We start from the raw sequence: 22,895 nt of genomic DNA on the forward strand, positions 1-22,895 counted from the left end.
AGCTCAAGGGGATCTCGCTTACATGTTAATCTCTTTCATAGTTTGATCAGCGATCGTTTTACTTCGATTACAACATTATCCAAGCCTAACAAATAGTCTGTCACCTCTGTTATCATATCACAGCCCTCGCGGCTGCCCCGATCAAAATCTCAACGCTTTCAATCACAAACTCCACAAGGTGCCAGTGGCCTGCCGGCAGATGCTTGTCTTCCGAGTACAGCCATGCGATAAATCTTTCGCGAAAATGTCGCGTCTGCAGCGTCCCGGGCTGAAGGTCGTATCCCATCCGCTTGGCCAGGTGGCGCAGCCGCGGATGACAGTCGGCAAGGAGGACGATGGAGCTCAAGACTCGTCCAAGGCCTTTATCGAGTGCACAGCCCGGCAGATGCTTCAAGGGGTGGCCGCCAATCCTAGATGGCATGCCACATCTGGCGCAACATTCTCGTGTGGCAGATTCAAAATCAATGTTGCACTCATCGACACTGTGCCCCGCGAGATGGCACCGGGTGCATGTGTCGTCTGATTCGGGACAGATATGTTGAGCTTTCCAGACGGCTTGAGACTGGCGAATGGTACATGGCATGCAATAGGCATGCATCAATCTCAGCGCATCCAGAAACTTGTCAGCCGCCGCCTTGTGGATCAGGCGCGAGCGCGTCGTCTTGGCTCGCTTGTCTGATCTCAGGCGTGGCATTGACGCAGCCTCACTGCTTCGCGATGATAAAGCAGCCGGGGGCAATGTATCAGATGCCACACGCTTGGCAGAAGGCCGCGTAGGGTTTGCGCCAGATATTCCAGACCCTTGGTTGCCCAACAAAGTGCAAGGGTGCTGCGTGGTCTCGGCCTCTGCGGCAGGGTCTATATCTACAGGGCCGTCACCGTCAGGGGAGCTCTCCATGGGTGAGGCTAGGGCAGTTGTGCGTTCCGCCAGAGCCCGGACACGCGTAAGCCGCAGCGCTGCCGAGGGCGCGTTTGCTCGGGGCCGTGGTAACAAGGCATCGGGAGCAGATGGCACGGGCAAGCGCATCGGCAAGGCCGAAGGTACTGGCAGAGATTGCAGCGGTGCTCCAAGACGAGGTAATAAAGCCGTGGAAGTCTGCTTAGCCTCGTTTGAAGCTGCAGCTTCTGTTGCGTGCCGAGGCACATTTTCACCCCCTGACGTGGTTTTGGCCCGCAAACCTGGCACGGAAGAACATGGTACATCATCTTCTTGAAGTTCTGTCAGGGAATCAAACTCAAGCTCAAAGTCAGATGCCGTTGGTGTTGCTGGCAGGGACATGATGGGTTCTGCGGCCTCTTCGTCAAGCCGCGCTGCACGTGGTCTTGGCAAAGCATCACCCATGGCCGAGCCTGCTTCAGAGGCTGTCGTCACGCCGGATGCTAGAGCTTGACGAGTGTCACTGCTCTGCCCTGGCTGCGCCCGAGCTTCTTCCTGTCGTTGTGCCTGAAGCTCGGAATCTGACACCGTGGGTGAATCTGGCACAGACCTAAGCTCTGCGGTGGCTGCATCAAGTCGTTCAGCACTTGGCCGTGGCAATGCATCAGCCATCACTGGTTCCAGTGCAGTCTCGCCCGATTGAGCGACACGTTGACTCTGTGAGACGCTGCTTGGCTGCACTTCCTGTGCCATGTTCGTGCACACGTCACAGAGAGCCTGGCCGGTGGCAAGACATGTAACAGCGCGGGGATCCAACATTTTGCCAAGCGTCCACCTTCGACACACACTGCCCTCGACAAAGGCCTCGATGCCCGGTGCTGGGGTGCACCTGACTGGCAGCCACAGCTCGGCAGCTCCGCCCATACCATCACGGCCAGCCCGACCAAATGCCTATAGCCGATTACATGCACACCATTAGCTCAATGAACAATTGTTTTCTTGTTTTTTTTTTGTTTTTTTTGAGACAGTTCCGCGGACGGTTGGGCAACAACTCACCTTTACCAGGGTATAGACGTCATGGCCACTGCCATACCACAGCACGTGACGGACGGTAAACAGGTCCACGTCCGTGCTCAAACAGCTGGTGGCCACAATGATGTCGCATTCACTCTGTTGCCACCGTGCCAGATGGTCCTTTTGCGCCATCTCTTCCAAGTCTGCATAGTAGGGCAAGGCTGCATAGCCGCGTGCGTGCAGCTGATCACACAACAGCTTCACCTCGCTCACCGTGTCGCAAAAGACCATCATGTGCACACGCTCCTCATTCTCCCGACGCGTCATCCGCTGTCTGTCTACAAGACCTTGCGCGTGCGACAAGAAGGCCCGCTGGTCGCCATGATGCACACGCAGCTCCACATTGTGATGCATTGTTTCCAGGCGGTACAGTTTGCCCCCTGCTTGCTGACCCAGCTGTCGAAAAAGCCGCTCTTGGTCGCACATGCATAAAGTATCGGTCAAAGCCACGCGCTTTATGTTGGTCCATCCGCCAGAGGCCACGCAGGCCCCGACTTGAGCCATCATGTTCCGGTGGCTGGCATCAGAGATGAGCGTGTGCGCCTCGTCCATAACCACAGTGCGGATGCCCTGGAAGCAAGCACGTGCGTGCAGGGCGTCAGACCCCGTGCGAACAAACTTGCCAGTCGTGATGATAAGCACGTCCAGGCCAGCTGCTACCGGCGTCGAGGGGCCCAGCCACCTTTGCGCACTGTGGCCAGCCGCCTGCAAACGCCGCAACAAATCGTCTGCCGAGGTCGCAAAAGGCACAATCCACAGCACCGTGCCGGCATGCGGGTGACAACCCAGTTTGGGCATGGTACAAAGCGTCTTGTCCATGCCTGACGGTGCAACGACAATCAGCCAGCCGTCCTCGGCCCGATGCTGGTCAATGGCCGCTGCCAGGTCCAATTGTTCTTGGCTTTTAAAGCCGTGGCCCCACGAGATGCGTGCCTGCTGGGCCAGTTGGGTCATGTAGGCTACATCATGCTCAGCTTGCGTATCCATGATGACGCGCCCGCCTACTTCAAGCTTTGGTGACACGCTCCAGCTTATGGGGTGGCGAACATCCAAAGCTTCCTTGGCGGCTGTGAGCTCGGCCACGCTGCGCTTGCGGTCAAGACCCAAAAAGGCATGCCAGCTTTGTGAGGCCAGCTGATGCATCAGACGTGATGACATTTTGGCTTGCAATTGGTAGCTTGTTGCGGTAGCAAAGAAGTCTTTGGCCATGTTGCCCAAGGGCTGTGCCTGGGTGCGCATCAGGCTACCCAAAGTGCTCGCGGGGTCGGCAAAGAGCCGGTTTGTCACAAATGTTGTCATCCAAAAGGTAGCAGCGTGTCGCCACTTTGCCACTCCAAGCGTAGGCTGATGCAGGTAGGTGGCCATTTGTCGACGAAAGGCAGCGTAGATAGAGGCTGGGCTGAGCATGGTCTGCAGAGGCGCAATGTTGAAGAGCAAGTGGCTGTTGTTATAGTGGTGTTGAGCGTCTTGTACCTCGCGTTGCAAGGTCATGCCATCGTCGTGGCTCATGTGGTCTTCATCCTGCTCGTCCTCCAATAGATCCTCTTCTTCCTGATCATCGTCGAAGGTTCCATGCCCACCATCGCGAGGGATTTGAAGAGCGCCCCGCTTCTCCAGCCAGCTGGTTAGCATCTGCTCCAGAGGCTTGCACAAGAGCAAATACATGAAAATCAGCCTGCTGACTTCCTCGTCCATGTACCGGAAGGTGTGCTGCTTATCTAGAGAGAGCCCGTGGGTTTTACCCAGACGAGTCAATATGGAGAGCTGCCTTTCAGCGAAAAACACGGCCCGTTGCCGACCCGCGCCATTTTTGTAGGATAGCCTTTGATATACGGTTGCTTGAGGTGGCAGACCTAAGAAAGCGATCAGGCCAATGCAAACAGGTAAGAATGATACAAGTAGCATGTCAAACTTCTCAAACAGAGTCTTTGCTCGATCGCAAGCGTACCTCCAGCCATGTGGGTGTAGGTGAGCGCCAGCTGGTTGAACCTGCCCACAAATAAAAGCCATTCCCGCACGCGGTCTTCTCGAAAGGTCGGCTCTTCATCAGCTCCTTCTGGGCCAAGCTCCGTGCAGATAAATTCTTGCCGCAAGCTCGGAGTCTGGCCAATGTGATCCAATAGGGCCCGCTCAGCTGGGCTGCCATGGCCCACCCACCAATTCTTGACCCTGTTGGTCCGATCCTCCTTCGACCGTAGCCGGACATACTTGAGAGCATGTCGCTCTCGCAGATCTGATCCCAGCAAGAGGTGGGTGTCTAAAATCTCTTTCATATCGTTGCGCATCTGTACCAGGGCGGTCCCAATCTCTTTCACGTTGAGTTCAGTACCCTGACAAACAATGGTGTGCAGCGCCTCGTCCGTCATGTCACCGTCCGTTTGCACGTCAATATCCACTCCAACCTGCCCATCGGCCGTGCTGGCAGAGCGAGCCGCCGTCATGCGCTGGCTCAGAAAATGCACCAGCCGTCCAGACTGTAGAAAAGGCCTGAGTTTACCCGCAGTGGCCCATCGCTGTGCCTTGCCAAACCGGAGCAAAAACAGCTTGAAAATGTAAATCAGGCCGGCCAGCGTTGTGGTCCAGCGCCGGATGTCCTGCAAGACACCGCTTCCCTTGGACACGGCCGTGCACAACAAAAACACGTTGACAAAGTGCACCTTGTCGTTGTCAAACAGATGTAGCTCTGCATTCACCAGTGCCAGCCACAGTGCTGCCAAGGGCTCGACAAGATCCTCCCCGCTCAGTCCCGCATCCAGCGCGTCTTGCACGGCCAAAGCAGCTGTAGTTATGGCCTCCCCACGACTGGCGAGCACCTGGCTCAAAAAGCTGGATGGCTCGGGGGCTGGCAGTGCGTCCAGTAGCAGTATAAAATGCACCAACCGCGCTCCAATGTTTAGGTATCTGCTCATCGTGCCAGGAGATACTTGGGGTAAAGTTTGTGGCTCAACTTGCAACTCTTCATCTTCGAACAAGGACGCCACGGAAGCAGCCGCCAGGCTGTGCTGGGACAATTGTTCGTGGGCCTCCCACAAGAGCTCGTGCATGCCTGACACGAGTGGTGCGGGTGGGGTGTCGTGGCCCAGCTTGAGAATTTGCTCTGGGGTCAGCTCGCTCAGGATCAGCGTCATGCCCACACTATCGTAGAACGGGTGCATCTGGTGAACGCCGTGCGGGCAGCGCTTCTCCTCAGCCTCTGACGCCATGGCCTGGGTGCTGGAGATCAGCTGCTTGAACCGCTGCTGCTCCTCCAGCTCTTCCTCGTTTTCGCTGACGTCGGCTGCCGAGGCATCGTGGCCATCTTCGACAATGACCTCGATACAGCGGGCTCCGGCACCGCGCAACGGCTTTTGCAGCTTGACGCGTCGAGGTGGCTGATTGATACCGGGGTCACCAACATGCTCGGTGTGCAAGTGGCAGTGCAGGCTATTTTTTGACGTGTAGCATGCTCGGCACAGGGGGCAGCCCACACCGTCCAGAATGGGGATGCCTTCCGCAGGTGTACAAGGCATGGATCCTGCGCCAGTGTCCATCAAAGGCCCCTCGGGCTGCAGTGGACGCAGGAGTGCTGTGGCAGCATCAATGTCCTCTTGGGTGCAACGTAAATGATGTTTCTTGAGCAGATGATAGGGAACATTTCCACTGAGGACGTGGCCGCATCGCGTGCAAACTAGTGATGCAAATGCAGAGGTTACAAGGCACTCAATGTCGGCCATGAACATTTGTGCCCCGGCCACGCCGTGCTGTCGATTGAGGTTGACTTCACGTTTTGGCACACGCGTGCGTGCCTTCAGACGCGCCGGTGCACCAGCGTCAGGCATTTTATGCGCAGTCTTAGCATGACTGCGAAGGTACGCTGCACGATCGTAACTGGACGCGCATCCTGGAGCAGGACAGTGAAATTTTGCATCCGCTTGTCGTGTAACATGGTGCTTGACACCATAAATGGTGACAGAACTGCTCTGCTGGTGCATCTATCAGCAAGCAGATGTTCATAAGAGCGAATGCGATGCAGCCACAGATGAAATCAGCTCACCAACTCACCTTGCGACAGTGTTCGTCTCTGAGACCACGATTAGGAAAGGTGTCGCCACATTGGCGGCAAGCAGTCTGTCCAGTGTTTTGCGTGCCAGACACATCAACATCCATGATGCGGATTCTTGGGGACGTGTCAGTTGGATTCCGTGGGAAAAGAACGGGCAAGAGGAGGTGCAAGGGACGGCCACTGTGAACGATCGATGTGAGAAAAAAAAAAAAAAAAAAAAAGGATGTTCTTTGACATGCATGTTAATCAATGAAACGTCGTTGAAAACACCTGTGCGATATGGAAGTCTGTTTGAGGAACTACGGTTATTCGAACAGTCACGTTTTCTGAGTGCGATTCAACCAAGTCATACAAATAGAAGATGACATAACGTTAGGAAGGTTGCGCCGAACCCACATGACAATAAACATCCCGAATGATTCGATTGAGTACCGACAGTACAACGCACCAAAAGCTCGCAGGTTTACATGTCATGTCAAGTTGATGGTTGCCAAGACAAAAAGAAGCCAAAAATTTAACAAGAGCGAGCGACGGTCATTCGCCAACACCAAATGGCAGCCGCCCCCCTGGTCACAGTTTTCGGCGCACGTCAAAACAAAGCACACGTCATCTGCTTCATGCGCTTTCGGTGCTCACTTTGTAACCTGGAACCATCCTGTGACACGCAAGCCCCACCATAAGTACCCCCTCAAAGCGGCTCAAACAAAGCACACGGCGCGCCTCAACACCAAATAGCAGCCGGGCCCTTGGTCACAACTTTCAGCGCACGTCACAACAAAGTTCACCTCGTGTTCTTCACACGCTTCTGCTGCTCACTGTGAAGTCCTCATCCACCGTCCGCCGCCCTGTGACACGCCAGCCCCACCATTAGTACCCCCCTCGAAACGGCCAAAACATAAAAAAGCGCGCCTTGGCTCCTCAACACCAAATAGCAGCCGGGCCCTTGGTCACAACTTTCAGCGCACGTCACAACAAAGTTCACCTCGTGTTCTTCACACGCTTCTGCTGCTCACTGTGAAGTCCTCATCCACCGTCCGCCGCCCTGTGACACGCCAGCCCCACCATTAGTACCCCCCTCGAAACGGCCAAAACATAAAAAAGGCGCGCCTTGGCTCCTCAACCAACACCAAATGGCAGCCGGGCCCCTGGTCACAATTTTCGGCGCACGTCACAACAAAGCTCACCTCGCGTTCTTCACACGCTTCCGCTGCTCACTGTGGAGTCCGAATCCATCGTTGGCCGCCCTGTGACACGCCAGCCCCACCATTAGTACCCCCCTCGAAACGGCCAAAGAAAAAAAAAGGCGCGCCTTGGCTCCTCAACCAATACCAAATGGCAGCCGGGCCCCTGGTCACAATTTTCGGCGCACGTCACAACAAAATTCACCTCGCGTTCTTCGCACGCTTCCGCTGCTCACTGTGGAGTCCTCATCCACCGTTGGCAGCCCTGTGACCCGCCAGCCCCACCATTAGTACCCCCCTCAACGGCTCAAACAAAAAAAAAGGTGCGCTCCTCAGCCGACACGAAATGGCAGCCGGGCCCCTGGTCACAGTTTTTGGCGCACGTCAAAACAAAGTTCACCTCGCATTCTTCGCACGCTTCCGCTACTCACTGTGTAGTCCTCGTCCACCGTCGACAGCCCTGTGACCCGCCAGCCCCCGTATGAGTCCCCCCCTCGAAACGGCCAAAAAAAAACCAAAGGCGCGCCTTGGCTCCTTGGCCAACACCAAATGGCAGCCGGCCCCCTGGTCACAACTTTCGGCGCACGTAGAAACAAAGCTCACCTCGCATTCTTCGCACGCTTCTGCTGCTCAATGTGGAGTCCTGATCCATCGTTGGCCGCCCTGTGACCCGCCAGCCCCACCATTAGCGCCCCCCTCAACGGCCAAAAAAAAAACAAAAGGTGCGCCTGGGCTCCTGGGCCAACACCAAATGGCAGCCGGCCCCCTGGTCACAACTTTCGGCGCACGTAGAAACAAAGCTCACCTCGCATTCTTCACACGCTTCCAATGCTCACTGTGGAGTCCTCGTCCACCGTTGGCAGCCCTGTGACACGCCAGCCCCACCATTAGCGCCCCCCCTCAACGGCCAAAAAAAAACCTAAAGGTGCGCCTGGGCTCCTGGGCCAATCGTACGCTTCCAGTGTTCAATGGGAAGTATCATCCACCTGTGGCTATCCTGTGACACGCCCGGGCCCCTGGTCACAATCTTTGGCGCACGTCGAAAAAAAACACACATCGCAGTTTTCTCGCGTGCCCGGCCCTCATCATAAGGTCCTCATCCACCCGCGGGTACCCTGTGACACAGCAGCTGCCATTTGGTGTCGGCTGAGGAGCGCACCTTTAGGCCGTTTCGAGGGGGGAATACTAATGGTGGGGCTGGCGGGTCAAAGGGCGGCCAACGTTGGACGAGGACTCCATAGGGAGCAGCGGAAGCTCGTGAAGAATGCGAGGTGAGCTTTGGTTTGACGTGCGCCGAAAATTGTGACCACAGGCCCGGCTGCCATTTGGTGTTGGCCGAGGAGCCAAGGCGCGCTTTTTTTTTTTTTCCCTTGAGGGGGTACTAATGGTGGGGCTCTACCGTCGGAAACGCCCGGCGATTCGCGCGTCAAAAATCGCAAAAATCACTCTTGCTCTTGACTCTGGCAGCGGGCAACATGGATAGCATTTTCAAAAGCGGGCCTAAGATCGGTTTCTCACCTGCATTTGAGCGGGAGTGTTTCGTGCCGGATCTGACCAGGCTCCGTGGCTCTTGGGCCTAGCTAGCGCGTCCATCAGCGCACGAGCGGTTGCGGCTCTTCATGGGTCAGATCGAGGAATTGTCTTGACAACAAATGGCAGCCCAACACGAGATCAGCAAGATGGTCCATCCATGACGGTCACGCGGCAATGTCGTTTGGCCACCCGTTCATCCCTGTCGTCGCTTGCACCTCGGCAGCACTTACCCGTCGCCCCACAACGACGACAACGCACCACCAGGAGCGCGCGCCGCCCATGGCCCGCTTCATCGTGGCGCGTCTTGTGTCAGTGAGAAAAAAAAATGAAGCCAAAAGCAAAGGGAGGGAAGAGAGGCATGAAGTTAATGAAGCAAAGTTTCAATTAATTGAAGCAGATCATATCCAGTCAAAGTACAAAGTCGCAGTCGATTCAGCAGTTATTGAAGATACAAAAGATGATGACATTCTGACATTCGGTTCTGTTCTGATTCTCAAAAGAGCTTATTGTGTGTGTTGAGCAAAAACTGTCAGGGCCGACTTGGGCTTTCGCCGCACTGTGGAGCAGGATCCTCGCACTTTCAAACACAAATTCCACAAGACGCCAATGCCCATCCCCTGGAGGTAGACCAGGAACGGACGAGTACAGCCACTCGACAAACAAGTCGCGCGTTTTTAAATCCTTCAATGTCTGTACCCTCAAGTTGTAGCCCATCCGTTTTGCCAGGTCGCGCAGCCCCGGATGACAGTCCGAATAAAGGAGGAGACAGCTCAGGCCCGAATCCAGTCCTTGAGACTGCCTGCAACGGTGATTCCGTGTATCCCATCCACGAATCATCCTTGGCATTCCACAAGCGTAGCAACACGTTTCGTCGGGGTATACGAGGCGCACGGAACATTTTTTAAGTCTTGTCTCGTGTCCTTCGAAGTGACACCGCTTGCAACCACGATTAGATACGCATTGATGCTCGGCCTTCAGGACGGGTTTCGCCTGTCGAATGGTACATCGCATGCAGTAATCATCCATCAACTTCAGAACGCCAATAAACTTGTCAGCCGCCGCGTGGTTCATCAGATATTTTTTTTTTGTCCCCGATTTCGGCCGAAATATTGGCGCGACGTTGTGCCGATTCGGTGGCGTAGCCGCAGCAGATACCGTGGCTTCAGAGCGAGTGGTAGCAGTAGCGGCAATGGTAGCGGTGCGCGTGCCACTTGATGCTGCTCGTTTTGCTGCGGGAAGAGGCGACTCTGCTGCTTGCGCCGCTGTTGAAGAAGCAGCAGCTGTGCACGTGACATCCGATGCCGTTCGCTTGGATGTTGAGGGAGCAGGGCTGGTAGCAATGCCGTTGCCATCGTCGTCATGATCGTCAGACCAAGGGGTAGATGTACTTTCAGCTGCCAGCGGCACTCGCTTACGCCGCAGTGTACCCGAGGCTGAGCTTGCAGCCGATCGCGCCGGAGAGGAGGTTGAACCCGAGGCCGATGGTACTGGCACGCAAATGATCGAGGCCGACGGGGTTGGCGCGTGTTTCGTGGGGGTTGGCTGTGCTGCTGACTGCATGACTGGCTGTGGCGTGCTCTCGTCCTCTGCCATCGTGGTTTGCGCCGGGCCACGCGCGTCTTGCTGTAAAGGCGCCTCGTCATCAACATCAGAGACCATGGGTGAAGCTGGCACCGACATGGATGCTGTATCTGCCTCATCAATCCAAGCAGCACTCGTCTGTATCCGTGGCACAGCAGCATCCGTCATTGGCCCTCCATTTGTCGCCACCACAGCCGTGTCTTGGGCACGTGGAGTGCTTCTGCTCGACTGCGCTGCAACGGCAGCTGGTCCTGGGGATGCTGCCGTGTCAACGTCCGATGCTAAAGTTACATCCAAGGTGGACCCTGGCCCGATCGATTCTTCTTCCTCGAGCCGTGCTGCAGGTGGCTCAGACAACACATCTTCCTCCTCCGCCATCGCCTCGGGCTCTGCTTCCACATGCGCCACACTCAACGCTTGGGCAGCGCGCTGCTGGCGTGCAGCTCTTGCTGGCTCCAGGCGCTGTGCTGTTCCTGCGCATACATCACAAAGCGGCTGGCCGGCAGCAAAGCATGTCGCGATGCGGGGATCTAGCAACTTGCCGAGCGCCCAGCTGCGGCACGCATTGCCCTCGACAAACTTTTCCATGCCTGGTGCTGGCCCACGTCTCACTGGTAGCCACAGCTCGGCAGTTCCACCCTGTTTATCGCGACCAGCCCGACCAAATGCCTAGCCCAAGCACATGTACATCATCAGCAAAACCAAGCATCTCCGCCACCTTGACTTGACCGTTCTCGCAGGCACAGTGCAGTGGTGTCCAGCCATCCTATGGGATGATGCATCAGCATGACGTACAGGCACAGCATCACCATCATCATCATGGGGTACAGGTGCACCATCATAGGGGGGCGCAAGGGAGGGAAGAGGGTGGTACTACACTGACCTCGTCCTCGACTTGAGCATCAGCACCGTGCTTCAACAGCATTTCCACCACCTTGACATGACCGTTATCGCAGGCCCAGTGCAGTCGTGTATCGTCACGCTGTGGGATGACGCAAACATGCGACATGTCACCATATACAGTCAACCCACTGAAATCTACATCCCCTCTATTTTTGAGTGAGCTTTTTTTTGGTTGAGTCTTGGAGAGACGTGCCCCGAGGTCAACCTTCAAGCGCAGGGGATGGATCTCGGTCTCTGATCTGCTACAGGACGCGTTGAAAGATGTCAATGGCGCCAACCTGCTTGAACTTTGTGATGGGCTTGGTTTGAGATTGAAATCGTGCTTTTGAAATGAGTTATGCGTCTGACAACAAAGAGTGACTGCCGTTTCCAACCCCTCGCGCACCATGCCACAATCACGACGGAGATCTGTACAGCACGCGCTAGCGGAGGCCACAGGAGCACAACAAGTAAGCTGACACTCTGTTGATTTATTTCGCGACCCTACTTTATGAGTTGGCGTTTGCCTTCGTCTGGTTCGCTGCGCGGCATGTTTGGCCATCATTTTATTTTTTGGCATGTGCCGCAGGTGCAACAGCGCATGCGCGCTGACCAGGCCTTTGCGCTGTTCCAGCTGGCATTGCAAATATATCGCGGCGAAGCGCCTGAGGATGCATTGGACGCGCTGCTGCAAGAGCATGGGGTTCGCAACGTCACGCGAAAGACACTGAAAAAGCTTTTACCACATCATGATAGCTTGTCAAGCCGCGCCCCAAGCAGCCGTGTGGTTGCACAGCTGTACGAAGTCACCGAAAAAGAATTGAATGCTCCTCGAGGGCGAGCACGGCATGTCGCATCGCGTCACGATGGTCGAACAATTCTAATTCCGTCGGAGCGGGAGCTACTTGCCCAGCATGTTGCTACCTTTGCGGATCACAATTTGTCCAGGACACGGGCACACGTTATCAACGTTATGCGGGACCTGCTAGAGATACGCCGTAACTTGTTGGAAACGGCCAAACGCAACCAGCTGCCCGAGGCTGACCTGATACCCGCGCTGACACAACGAGAACTCTCCTTTTTGTCTCGATTTGATGGCCCACGCGCCCAGAGCAGAAACTCACAACGCACACCCCTGCGCGAGCACTGGTTTGAAGCATGGGAACATGAGTTTGGATTACGGCTTGTTGGCGCAAGAGCCCAAGATTCACGCAGAGTGGCCGCCGCCACACGCTTGCGTTGTGACGCACACTTTGAAGAATTTGGCAAGGCTCTAAAAGATCTTGGATTTTTGCACCTCTCCGGACCCCATGCCGGAACAATTCGCGGTGATCGTAAGTTCCCGCTAGCCTTGCGTTTGCATTTTGATTGTGGAAGCGCTCACGTTTGCGACTTTGGCCATTCTTTGAATGACAGGCTTGTTCCACATTTGGTGCGTGGACGAAATGCCCGGTTTAAAAGCCGGTTTTGGATCATTGCGGGTTTACTCTCGCAACGACCGGCACATCGATCGAGGCGCTATGGCGGGGCAGACCTACAACCGAACTGTGACTCTTGTCATGGCCATCGCCCTTGGTGGAGCACTAGCGCCACCTCTGCTCATCCACAAGCGTGCCACACTCTCTAAAGACACAATTGCCGCTCCCATCAGCCTGCCGGAAACGCTCGTGACGGACACAAAGCTACAGCACTTTGCCAGTTGTGCCAATGAGACGGGCTGGATCACTCGTCGTCTATTCTTAGCATTTTGTCGTCGACTTCGTGCCTTTACTGGACATACCGAGCCTCTGTTGCTCATTTCCGACGGCCATCGAACGCGCATCTCGGCCGAAGTTGTGGCATACTTGCGCTCGATCAACATTTTCCTTTTTTTAATTCCACCATACACAAGTCATTGTCTCTCCCCTAGTGATCAATGGCATCAACATGTTTCTCGTGATCGCATTCGCAAGTTGGTTGGTATGACCTCCGGTCGAGCTGCAACGGCTGCAGAAGAGTGCTGCGCTCTCTATCACGCCATTCACGAGCAGAGCAGTCATCCTGACTGCATTATCGCAGCGTGGAAGGCGGCAGGCATCACCCGAACGCGTTGGGGTTGGGATTTGATGTCCAACAAGCCACCTCCTGAGACCGTGGATGAGATACACCGGGCCCCTTCTCCTCCTCCAATTACACCACAGACTCTGCCCCCGTCTGCGTCCCCTCCTGACTCCCTTGACCTCACGAGCACACCGCGCACGCTAGTACGTTGGGCCCAAAGGGCACACGACTACATTCAAGCCGCTCAACCGGATTTAAAGCGCCTTGACAAACTTGAACATGAGATCATCGACATAGCAGCACACCAGCAGTGCTTTATTGACAAGTTGAGTCAAGCTGCCGCTGGAAGCCAGAGCAAACGGGCCAAGGTGGAGGGCATTCACGGACTATTAGTGCGTGACGAGCCACTACAGCGTCTGCGCCAGGTCAGCGACCGCGCAGCAGGTCAAGTTGACAAGGCCCAACGCCGTGCCACTCTCTGCGCTAGTCTAGAACAAATACAGCAAGTACTGAACCTACCAGGCACCAGCAAAAGCGACCTTCAAGCAGCATGCCGAGTAGAAGGCATATCCGTCACTGGAAATAAACCAGATCTTTTGAGGCGCCTCCAGTACAAATTGGGCCTTCCGGCTTTTCCAACTGCTGCTAAAACCGATGCCCCCGCGCCCTCGGCACCACCCACAACACCAGCGATGCAGGAGAGCACAGCTGCGTCAGCTCAGGCTGCCTTGGACAGCGGTGCGAGGTTAGAGACTGTGGACATTTGTCACACGGAAGCCTCAAACGCCCCCACTGCAAATACAACATGCCCTGCCCAAACCCTAGATGGTTCAGAAGCGGCTTGTGGTGATGTCAATGCGTCTCTCGACCGCGCACAAGATGACAGCAAGCCAGGTTACGGCAAATTCCCATCTTTCGATTCTTGGATTCGTGACTTACCTGACAGGGGCCTATCAACTATTCAGGAGCCATCATCGGAAACATCTCGAGTTTACACACCTTTTTCCGAAAGTGAGCTGGATCGCACTGAGCTTGAACATATCCTGCAGGCCTGCGATCCTGCTACCCGATTGTATCGAGACACTGTCCTACCTACGCCTGGTCAAACCGGCTGTCAACCAGTTCGCAATTGTAAATCAATAAAATTGAAAAAAATTGTTATTTTTCTGGTAGAATTCAACGCATCTGCTTCTACAAAGACACAGTGCGGGGTCTCTGGAAACGATTGTTCGTATATTTAGCTAACACGCGAGCACTGAACAAGTCCCAGTTCCCAACAGTATCGCACGTTAAATCTAGCCGAGCTTTCAAGTCTTCCGTACTAAAAAAAAATTAATTTTTGTTTGTTCGCACGTGAACATGGAGAAACATTCGAGGTATACAGCCCAATTGGGTACCATAAAATAGCCCATTGTACGACCTTTCACATGACTGCCGCACCATGACTTCATCGTAGAGTTCAACCAAGTTATGTTCAAAATAATGAAATACTCGCACAGGGCATCGGCGGTACGTGTGGAATTTTTTCATTCAAAAATAGAGGGGACGTAGATGACTGTAGTGGAAAATGTGTGAAAACGTACAGGATGTACAGTCTGTACCTCCAACCTTTCCGAGTGGTTTGAGTTTGTGTCAATTGGTAATTGGCAATGCTTCCAAGGCCACCCACGCTGGTCAAGCAGGATTGGACTCCCCGAGCAGCAAAAGTGAGCCATCAGTCTCTCACAAACACACCGCATATTGGAATGACGCAAAGTCAAACAACACCGTACATAGATTTTCAAGTAGGCGTCAACGCTGGTGAGCTTTCCCAGACCGTCGACTATCTTGTGATAACAGGTGGCATAAAGCCGGCGATGCGTCAGTACATCCAAAACTACGCTAATTCAAACGAGCTGTCTGTATCTGCCTTTGGACGAGCTGAGCTGACGTTGTGCAAGACATGGCCTGAGTGCGTCCGTGCTTGCCACCCAATGTTCAAATGATATCAAGACGACTGTCAAACAAGTGTGTATGCTAATTGTCTATACTTGTTTTGACAAGGATCGGCACTGTTTGCCGCAACCCCGGCTTACTTCAGCAGATGCCCTGCTTTTTGAAAACTGGCTTCCACACGTCATGAAGTCTGGCATGACCTGTTCTTGTATTTTCCTTCGTTGCCTGGGCTGTTTCCTTGTCTCGTCCCTGTATGGACTGTATCCAGTAATGACAACATCAAGCACATACATGTACATGCATGGATAATGACAGCATCAATTGTAGTAGTTAAATCCGAGAAGATGGTCACGGCAGATGAGTATTTCTCGGAATAACAACGTAACTCGAGCCACACGTTCTCCAGCGTGATCACAACTATCAGCATACTCAGTTCTCAGGCTTGAAATGGGTGACGTGTCATGCACGTTCGTGCGCTAGGAGGTCATCAGTGCTCCCGTTGCCATGGCAAATCGGCTGCAGCGGCTTCATCCATGTCGTCGTCGTCGTCGTCGTCTGAGCCGTCCACCTCTCGGTCGAGACCAACACTGCGCATGGCCTCGGCGAATTGCTCGGTTTGGGCAGCTTGCCCGACATACTCTGTGCCCGCATAGCAACCTTGCTCCCGGGCAAAGTCAATCAGCTGCTTCCAGCACGGGTCGCATCGAAGTACAAATGGGTTACCCACCACCACAAGCAAAGCCTTGGGGCGAGTGACTGTCACATTGAAGCGCTTCGGGTTGCGCAGAAAGCCCAGACTGTGTTCCACGTCAAAACGCAAGAAAGCGGCCAGGTCCACCGTGTCGAGTTGCGTTGGTTGAACACTGCGCACGGTTGACACGATGATGACGCGGCGCTCGTCGCCCTGAAAGGCCTCGACGGTGCCCACCTTGATGCGGTCCCACCCTTTGCGCTCAAAGAGCCGCCGCAAACGCTGGCACTGCTTGGTGTAGGGTGCAATGACACCAATGTCGGATGGCCTCAGGCCCGCCGGGCGGTGGTCCAGCAAGTCCTCGACGTACTGGCACACCTGCACCAGCTCTACCAAAGCCAACACAGGATGCAAGGTGAGAGGCACATGGTTGAACAAGGGCGGGTGTGTGGCTGCTCGTACCTTCCAGATTGAAGAACGACGGTGAGTCTCCCTCCTGCTCGTGCTTTCCTTGCACCCCATGAAACACCAGGGGTACTTTGGCGTTGGGCAACTGGTCCCAGGTGAGCAGCGAGTTGCGCTCATCAACATCGGCGCAAGCCTCCAGCTCGTCGTCGTAGAACAGGCGCGAGGGCACTGCGAGCAGCTTTGGGTGCGAGCGGTAGTTCTTGATGAGCTTGGTCACGTAGGCACGATTGAACGTGGGGGCAGTCCCAGTAGGCGCATCGAGCTGGCGAGCATAAGGAGCTTGGGACATCAGGCGCTCGAGCATGGACTCGCCCAGACCATGTTTGACCGCCACAGAGCTGCGAATGATGGGTCCCAGCTGACAAGGGTCACCTACAATAGAACAAGACGGCACAGCACCAACTTAAGATGCTCGAGAGCACGCACAGCAATATCCAACAAGCAACAGCTTACCAGCAAGCACGATTCGGGTGCCGACCGACTCGGACCAGGCCCCCACGCCGCCGATCAACGGCAGCAGGGTTTCACACTCGTCGGCATGGCCGGCCTCGTCGATAAAAACATAATCAACACCTTTGAATCCGTTCTGAACGTCGGTCACGGTAGCGGCAAACGCCAGGGTGGAGAACACAAGGCGCACGTGCGACATATTGTCCGGCAGCTTGTACACATTGGCCTCTTCGTCATAGCAGCTGTACTTGGCAACCTCCTCGCGGTCGGCCCCACTGCGCTGACGAAAGGCCGCGTTTGCTCGAAGAATGGCGCTTTGAGGCAGCAGGCCGGATACAGCGCGGGTAATTCGGGCCAGAAGTACGTCAGTGGCGTCGTTGCTTGGGGCACAGACGAGCACTCGAGACCCCTGTTTCGAGGCAAACACCTGTGGAAGAGAAGCGCAATGAGCATGAGCAAAGGGCTCGTGTTTGTTGCAAATGTTAACATTGCACGTCTGCACACTTGCCTGATAAACTGCTTCGACGAGCGTCATGGTCTTCCCTGTTCCTGGGGGCCCAAAAATAATGTACGGTGGTGATTGTGGGGGCAGCTGAATCACGGCCTGCACAGCCTGCTGCTGCTCGTTGTTGAGGTTTGGACTTCGCCACTGGAGCTGTCGTGGCTGTGACGCTGACGCCTTCTTCGGGAAGAGAGGATGTGTGGGAATAACAAGCGGCAGCAAAGGGGACGAAGAAATGTCGCGCAGAGCGCGATGCCGACGCTGCAGACCGGTCCGCTTCAACGTGAACCTGACATTGTACGGCATACGATCAATGTGCTGGGCGTGCACCGTTTCGTGAAACTTGATCAACACCTCGCACTGGCGCACGTGGTGCACATATCCACGGTGGGACTCGCCCGACGCGTTCTGAATGATAATGGCATCACCTTTGAGCACCGAGGGTCGGCGCTCAGCGAGACCAGGGACGACAAGAGCCAAAAATCGTCCGCTGATGGTCAGGGGAGCGTTTTCCATGCTGTATCTGTCAAGGTCAAGGTTCATTTGATGCTCCTCGAGATGCCACAACAAGGCAAGCCGCTTAGCATAAGTGCTAGGCGTGAGCGGCTCAGGCTGTTCTGGCAGTTTCTTGGCAAGCTCAGACACCGGCGTGGCGTTCTCGAATTTGGGCAAGGGGGTTGTGTACTTCGGAAGATCGCCTATTGTATGTGGGAGCAAGTTGTTAGGAGCGGCACAGAAAGCATGGGAGGGAGCAACCAACTGTGGGGCAAGGCTTACCAGAAGGTCGGATTCCATTTGTGTGGACTGGACCTCGGATCTTAAGCTGTCGGCGCCGCACTCGAGGCTCATTCTCGGCTCGCAGCTGTTTTAGCAAGGCTGACTCAGCTTTGAGCTCGAGCACATGCCCCAGGTGAAATCCGCCAAAGCTGAGTACCAGTAGACAAACAACGTGCTCCTGCTGGGGTGGGTGGTAGGAGATGCGCAGGTTCACAGTGCCATTGGCAGGGACTGGAACTTTGTCAATTCCCATTTTCTCGTCCCACAGGCTCACGTGGCGTGGCTTGCTAATAATATCCCAGACATGAAGCAGACGCTCCTTGGGGCGCTCGTTGTGCACTTGAACCTCGAGCACGGACTTCTGTCCAGGCTCTGCAACAAGAGAGTGTTTTGCGATCAGTCTGACTCCTCCTTTAGGCTTGAGAAGGCCACCGTGCGTGGCGTGATGTTTGAGCTTCTGCCGCAGCTCATTCGCATCCTGTTGAGCCTCTGTCAGCGCCTTGAATCGATGCAGCTGATGCCCCTCTGATCGCCGCTTCCGTAATGGGGCAGGCAACGGAGGGAGCAGCTGACGGTACTGCCTTAGTGCCAGCTGTAACGGCCGGAAGGCGATGGTGTAGCTGAGCTCATAAAATTCACGCAGGCGTCTCCGAAGATCGCTCATGCCGGTGGCGTCCGACAGCTGGGGCTTGATCAAGGAGCAGATATCTCGGGCTTGCGGTGAGTTCTTGTCTGGCAGCCCCTCACGTTTGAACGTGGACTGCTTCAGGCACCAAAGGGTGGTGACGGGGTCCACTGCCATGGCTTTGGTCAGACTTGATAAAGGCCCTTGGGGTGTTCTCGCACGCCGCGCGACCTTGACTTGACTCGGGTGATCGGTGTACGAAACTACCCGCCGTCAAGGAAGGTCGAGTAGATCAAGGAACAGACATGGTTGTACTTCTTCTCAAAAGCGACAAAACTGCTTTCGAGAAGACAAAGTTGGACAAAAATAACCTCTTCTTACAAAACGTTTTAAACTTCTTCTCTTTCTCCTGTTCTTCGTGCCAACTAAAAAGACTTACACGTAGTATATTTTTCAACATTTCTTCTCAAATGAGACGGTTCTTAAGGTGATTCTTATAAGAACTTTTCTCATGAGAACTTTTCTTCAAAGGAGCTTTTTCCTTCGTGCGGAACGTAACAGCCGGTGCCACGCGTTTGATGTCGAGCCATTCATCAGAGGTCATATACACACCGACTTGAGCGAGGGATGACGGCTCGGACAGAAAGTATAAGTCAATTAAAAGCTAGTTGATGCGAGGCTTGAGTCGGTTGGTACAGCTCGACGAGCACCGTTTCATGACGGTGTAATACAAAAAGACTCCAAACATCAGGACAGTCAATGTCCCGGAGACAATGTATAAGCCCATATACCACGTGTAGAGGCGACGGCATGTGGCGACTACGCTTTGGCCCATCATCTCGGCCGATAGAGTGGTAAATACGCATTTTCCATCTTTCAGCAGCACGCAATTTTCGCAGGATAAAACGTTGAATGGGATCTCGACGGCCAGCTGCGTTGTTGTGGGAGAGCTTGCCGTTATTGTCAGGATGAAAGAGCTCTTGCTCGTGTCAATGACCACGGCACAACTCGCATTGCAGCCAAGGTGCCGTTCAGCAAACCGATGGCGGCCGCCGCTGGAAAAGATGGCCGTGTGGATGTTGTTGCGGGAAAAAACAACGCCTTCCTCAGTCTGCACCGTCGATATACTCTTCGTCAAATTAGACAGGACCACGGGAGCAGACACAAGAGGCACGCTTGGTATCATTAGATACCCCGCAGAAGACGGTGCGGGCTTGGGAAACACCCATTTGAGGAAGAAGCGGTCCACAGTCTCCGGCCGAGGATCCGTGCCAATATCCAGCCAACTGCCGTTTGCCCAGCCTCGAAAAATTTCCAAGGTGCCATCAACAGGGCCAAACTTGCTGCTCAAAGCATAGAGGGTTTTATCGTGGTGAATCCATGCCACAGTGTCAGCGGCAAGCCGAATGGGACGATGTGAGGCAATCTCGAGCTGGTCGCCATTTTTCAAGGCCACCGTCACTGTGCTACGAGCCCGCGCGTCTTCGAGTGTGAAAACGACCGGCACCTTATCGGGTACAGAGATGCGGTGGGCTGTAGCAAACAAGGCGTCGGGATACATGGCCCAGCTTCGAACACATTTCAGGGGACGTCGTGCACGCTGCGTCATGAAGGCGGCCCCCAGCACCCCGTTGCTAACGCCGCCAACTTCAGAGGTATGGGCGGACATGAGCGTCGTGCTGCAGTTGGGCGCCTCATCTTGCTATGGCAAGCAGTCGATCAAGCCATTGAAGCAAGAAAAAAAAAAGCATTCAAGGTCAGCCAAGTCATGACGAGACAGCATGCCGAGGCGCTGAGTGGACAAACCTGATCGAGCAGGGTCCCTGGGAGTTGTTGCCAGTTCCACGTGGGAAAGACGCTCTCGTACTCGTCGCCAGTATAGTAGCGTGCTACCATGCCACTGGCCGTAAATTGGCTTCGCTTGCTCTCGGTGTTGACACACATGGCGTTGGCTGTGCGCGCAGAGAACATGTGAATACTGTATTGGAAATTTTCTCCACGCATGATGGCGTAGTCGCTGTTGAAGAAATGGCGGTGTCCTACAAGTGGTGTTTGTGAGCCGTTTCGAGCCAAACGGCGAGCAAAGTCGAGAATTTCGGGCCGGCGTGGGGATTTGAGACTCGCGAGCTGGTTGATGTCAAACATCGGGCGGTCTGTGCCAGGTGGGCGAGTGATAACACGGCCTGTTACCGCAATATCCCACACTTCCTCCGAGCCGACTGTCATCCAGGCCTGTGCGTCCACGATCAAGCTGACAAAATCGCTCATTTGCGTGGGGGGAATGTAAAAGCTGGTATCTCTCGCTTGATAAACCATGTCGAGCAAAAAGGTTGTGTAGTTGAACCCGTAACTGCCTGTGAGGTGCTGTCCATCGTGCTGATGAAAGGATGAGTCGTATTGGACGCCGTCTTGGCGGCTTTTGACTCGGCCCGTCTCAGCATAGATGCCTTGATACGCATGGGCGATACTAGTCACGTTGCCCACTATGGCATCGTGCAAAATTTGAACATAGGCCTCCCAGATCTGCGGACAGGGTGCGGGATGCGCAGATGAGGGTGCTGTAAAACAAGACTGAGGCCCGGCAGATGAATCAAGACGGGGCCGGTAAAAAGGAGAAGCCACAGCCAGATCACCTCACCAGGTTGGCACCTGTGGCTCTCCACCATTTAGCTCGGAGAAGAATGGCCATGCCATCCTCGAGATTTTGGGCCCGCATTAGATCTGGCCCAAGCAGATACAAGGTCCCTGCCATGGCCTGTGGAACGGCAATTTGGTTCCACCACCTACGCGTTCAGCGAGCCAGAGCTGAATAATTGCGGTACAAAAGCCAAACCAAGGCGTTGCCATCAAGCACGCATCCATCCCCCCCTCCCAATCAACCTCCCCGCATCGTTACCAGTTTGGGCATATGAGGTCCATTTTAAGCCATTGACGAGTGGCACACGTCACGGCGGCGAGCAGCGAGGGGCTTTGATAGTCGACTGAACCCGGAGTAGCGTACAATGCAGTCAGGAGCTGCACCTGCTTCATGTGAGAGCCCGGTGACCACCTGTGATCAGGTCTGTGAATTAAAAGGCGCGTCTGAGCCGAGATGGGAGGGCAAGGCATCGCACACACTCAACGTACACGTTGCGCGATTGGTCGCTGTAATCAATGTTTGTAAAGGTGCAGTTGTCATCCAGCATGGCGAGATAGGCATGGGCCTCATCGGTCAACTTGGACCGCTTTTGATCTGGCAGCTGAAGCGACTCGCGCAGCTGGGTGCGCAGACGGTCCAGGTCAGCGGCAAGGGGCTCGGCCCCGCGAGGCTTTTCATTCACGGGGGCGCCGTCACACAGTCCCCCGGAATACCAAGAACAAATCACGATCAGGCTCACAGAGGGCAGCAGCCGCCCGAGCCCCCTCCGCACACTCATGTTTCAAGGCGACGCAGGGCATCTGCATCAGCTCCCTCATATGCGGTGTGATCTTGTTGGCAGTTGACTCCTCTTCACACACACTCGTGTTTCAAGAAAAAAATGCAGAGGAGCATGTGCTTGACGTGTGTGGCGTGATGTGACTTGATGGCTGGTGATTTTGGTGTGTGTGTGTGTGTGTGTGTGTGTCTTGTGTCTTGATATGCGTGCGCTAGTGTGGTCGATTCATTATCTTGAAGCCACGAGTCCGCAGTGCGACTCACAGTCTCGCTGTTTGACGGTTGTTTTTCTGCCATGTTGGGGAGCGTAACATGAAGGTGGATGTGGATGGTGATCATGTTGGTGTGTGTGGTCCGAGTGTAGACCTCCGCGTGGTGACTCTTTGGCTCTTTTCTCTTGCACGCTTTTGCGGTGCGCTCGTAAATCTGCATGCAAGCAGGCAGTTCAGATTGGTCGTCTTGCCGTCCCCCAAACAACCAATCTTCCAAAAACAAACAAACCGTTACAGACGGCAAAACCAACCAATCAACCACGCACGCAACCCACCAACCAACCAACCCACCCACACTAACATGTAAATAAAGCTATCATCCCGTAAATCCCACCATTTCTGTCAGAAAAGTCCCCAAACCAAAAAGGAATGACCCTGACGCAATCAAAGTGGACATGACATTGTATTACAGACACAAAATGTCATCAAACATCGACAGGATGGGTCGAGCTGCCTTTTTTTGCAAGTTTCGATTAATATGCCAGTCAGCACCTCAAACTCCCAAGGCATGGAAATCACGCCATCAGCACCGGATAATCATCACAAGAAA

At 54.6% G+C, this 22,895-nt stretch overlaps 4 protein-coding genes across 4 annotated transcripts; 1 reads left to right on the top strand and 3 right to left on the bottom strand.

Moving 5' to 3' along the window:
* Nucleotides 1-112: 112 nt before the first annotated feature.
* MONBRDRAFT_12541 (uncharacterized protein) lies at nucleotides 113-10,876 on the bottom strand (the record flags this gene model as incomplete). Its single annotated transcript, XM_001750434.1, has 5 exons — nucleotides 113-1,828; nucleotides 1,934-3,669; nucleotides 3,900-5,831; nucleotides 8,938-9,010; nucleotides 9,404-10,876. 5 exons carry the CDS (start codon nucleotides 10,874-10,876, stop codon nucleotides 113-115), a joined length of 6,930 nt encoding a protein of 2,309 aa, XP_001750486.1.
* Nucleotides 10,877-11,577: 701 nt separating this feature from the next.
* On the top strand, nucleotides 11,578-14,225 carry MONBRDRAFT_12542 (uncharacterized protein; the record flags this gene model as incomplete). Its single annotated transcript, XM_001750403.1, has 4 exons — nucleotides 11,578-11,640; nucleotides 11,760-12,504; nucleotides 12,587-14,104; nucleotides 14,176-14,225. 4 exons carry the CDS (start codon nucleotides 11,578-11,580, stop codon nucleotides 14,223-14,225), a joined length of 2,376 nt encoding a protein of 791 aa, XP_001750455.1.
* A 1,407-nt stretch (nucleotides 14,226-15,632) lies between these two features.
* MONBRDRAFT_12543 (uncharacterized protein) lies at nucleotides 15,633-18,835 on the bottom strand (the record flags this gene model as incomplete). Its single annotated transcript, XM_001750435.1, has 4 exons — nucleotides 15,633-16,225; nucleotides 16,299-16,676; nucleotides 16,758-17,954; nucleotides 18,034-18,835. The coding sequence occupies 4 exons, from the start codon at nucleotides 18,833-18,835 to the stop codon at nucleotides 15,633-15,635; spliced, it is 2,970 nt and encodes a 989-aa protein (XP_001750487.1).
* A 487-nt stretch (nucleotides 18,836-19,322) lies between these two features.
* Nucleotides 19,323-22,074, bottom strand: MONBRDRAFT_29954 (uncharacterized protein; the record flags this gene model as incomplete). The annotated part of the gene is made up of 4 exons (XM_001750436.1): nucleotides 19,323-20,360; nucleotides 20,465-21,181; nucleotides 21,297-21,441; nucleotides 21,785-22,074. The coding sequence occupies 4 exons, from the start codon at nucleotides 22,072-22,074 to the stop codon at nucleotides 19,323-19,325; spliced, it is 2,190 nt and encodes a 729-aa protein (XP_001750488.1).
* Nucleotides 22,075-22,895: the final 821 nt, after the last annotated feature.

The sequence above is a fragment of the Monosiga brevicollis genome, genomic scaffold, assembly GCF_000002865.3.
Source record: "Monosiga brevicollis MX1 MONBRscaffold_41 genomic scaffold, whole genome shotgun sequence".
NCBI lineage: Eukaryota > Choanoflagellata > Craspedida > Salpingoecidae > Monosiga > Monosiga brevicollis.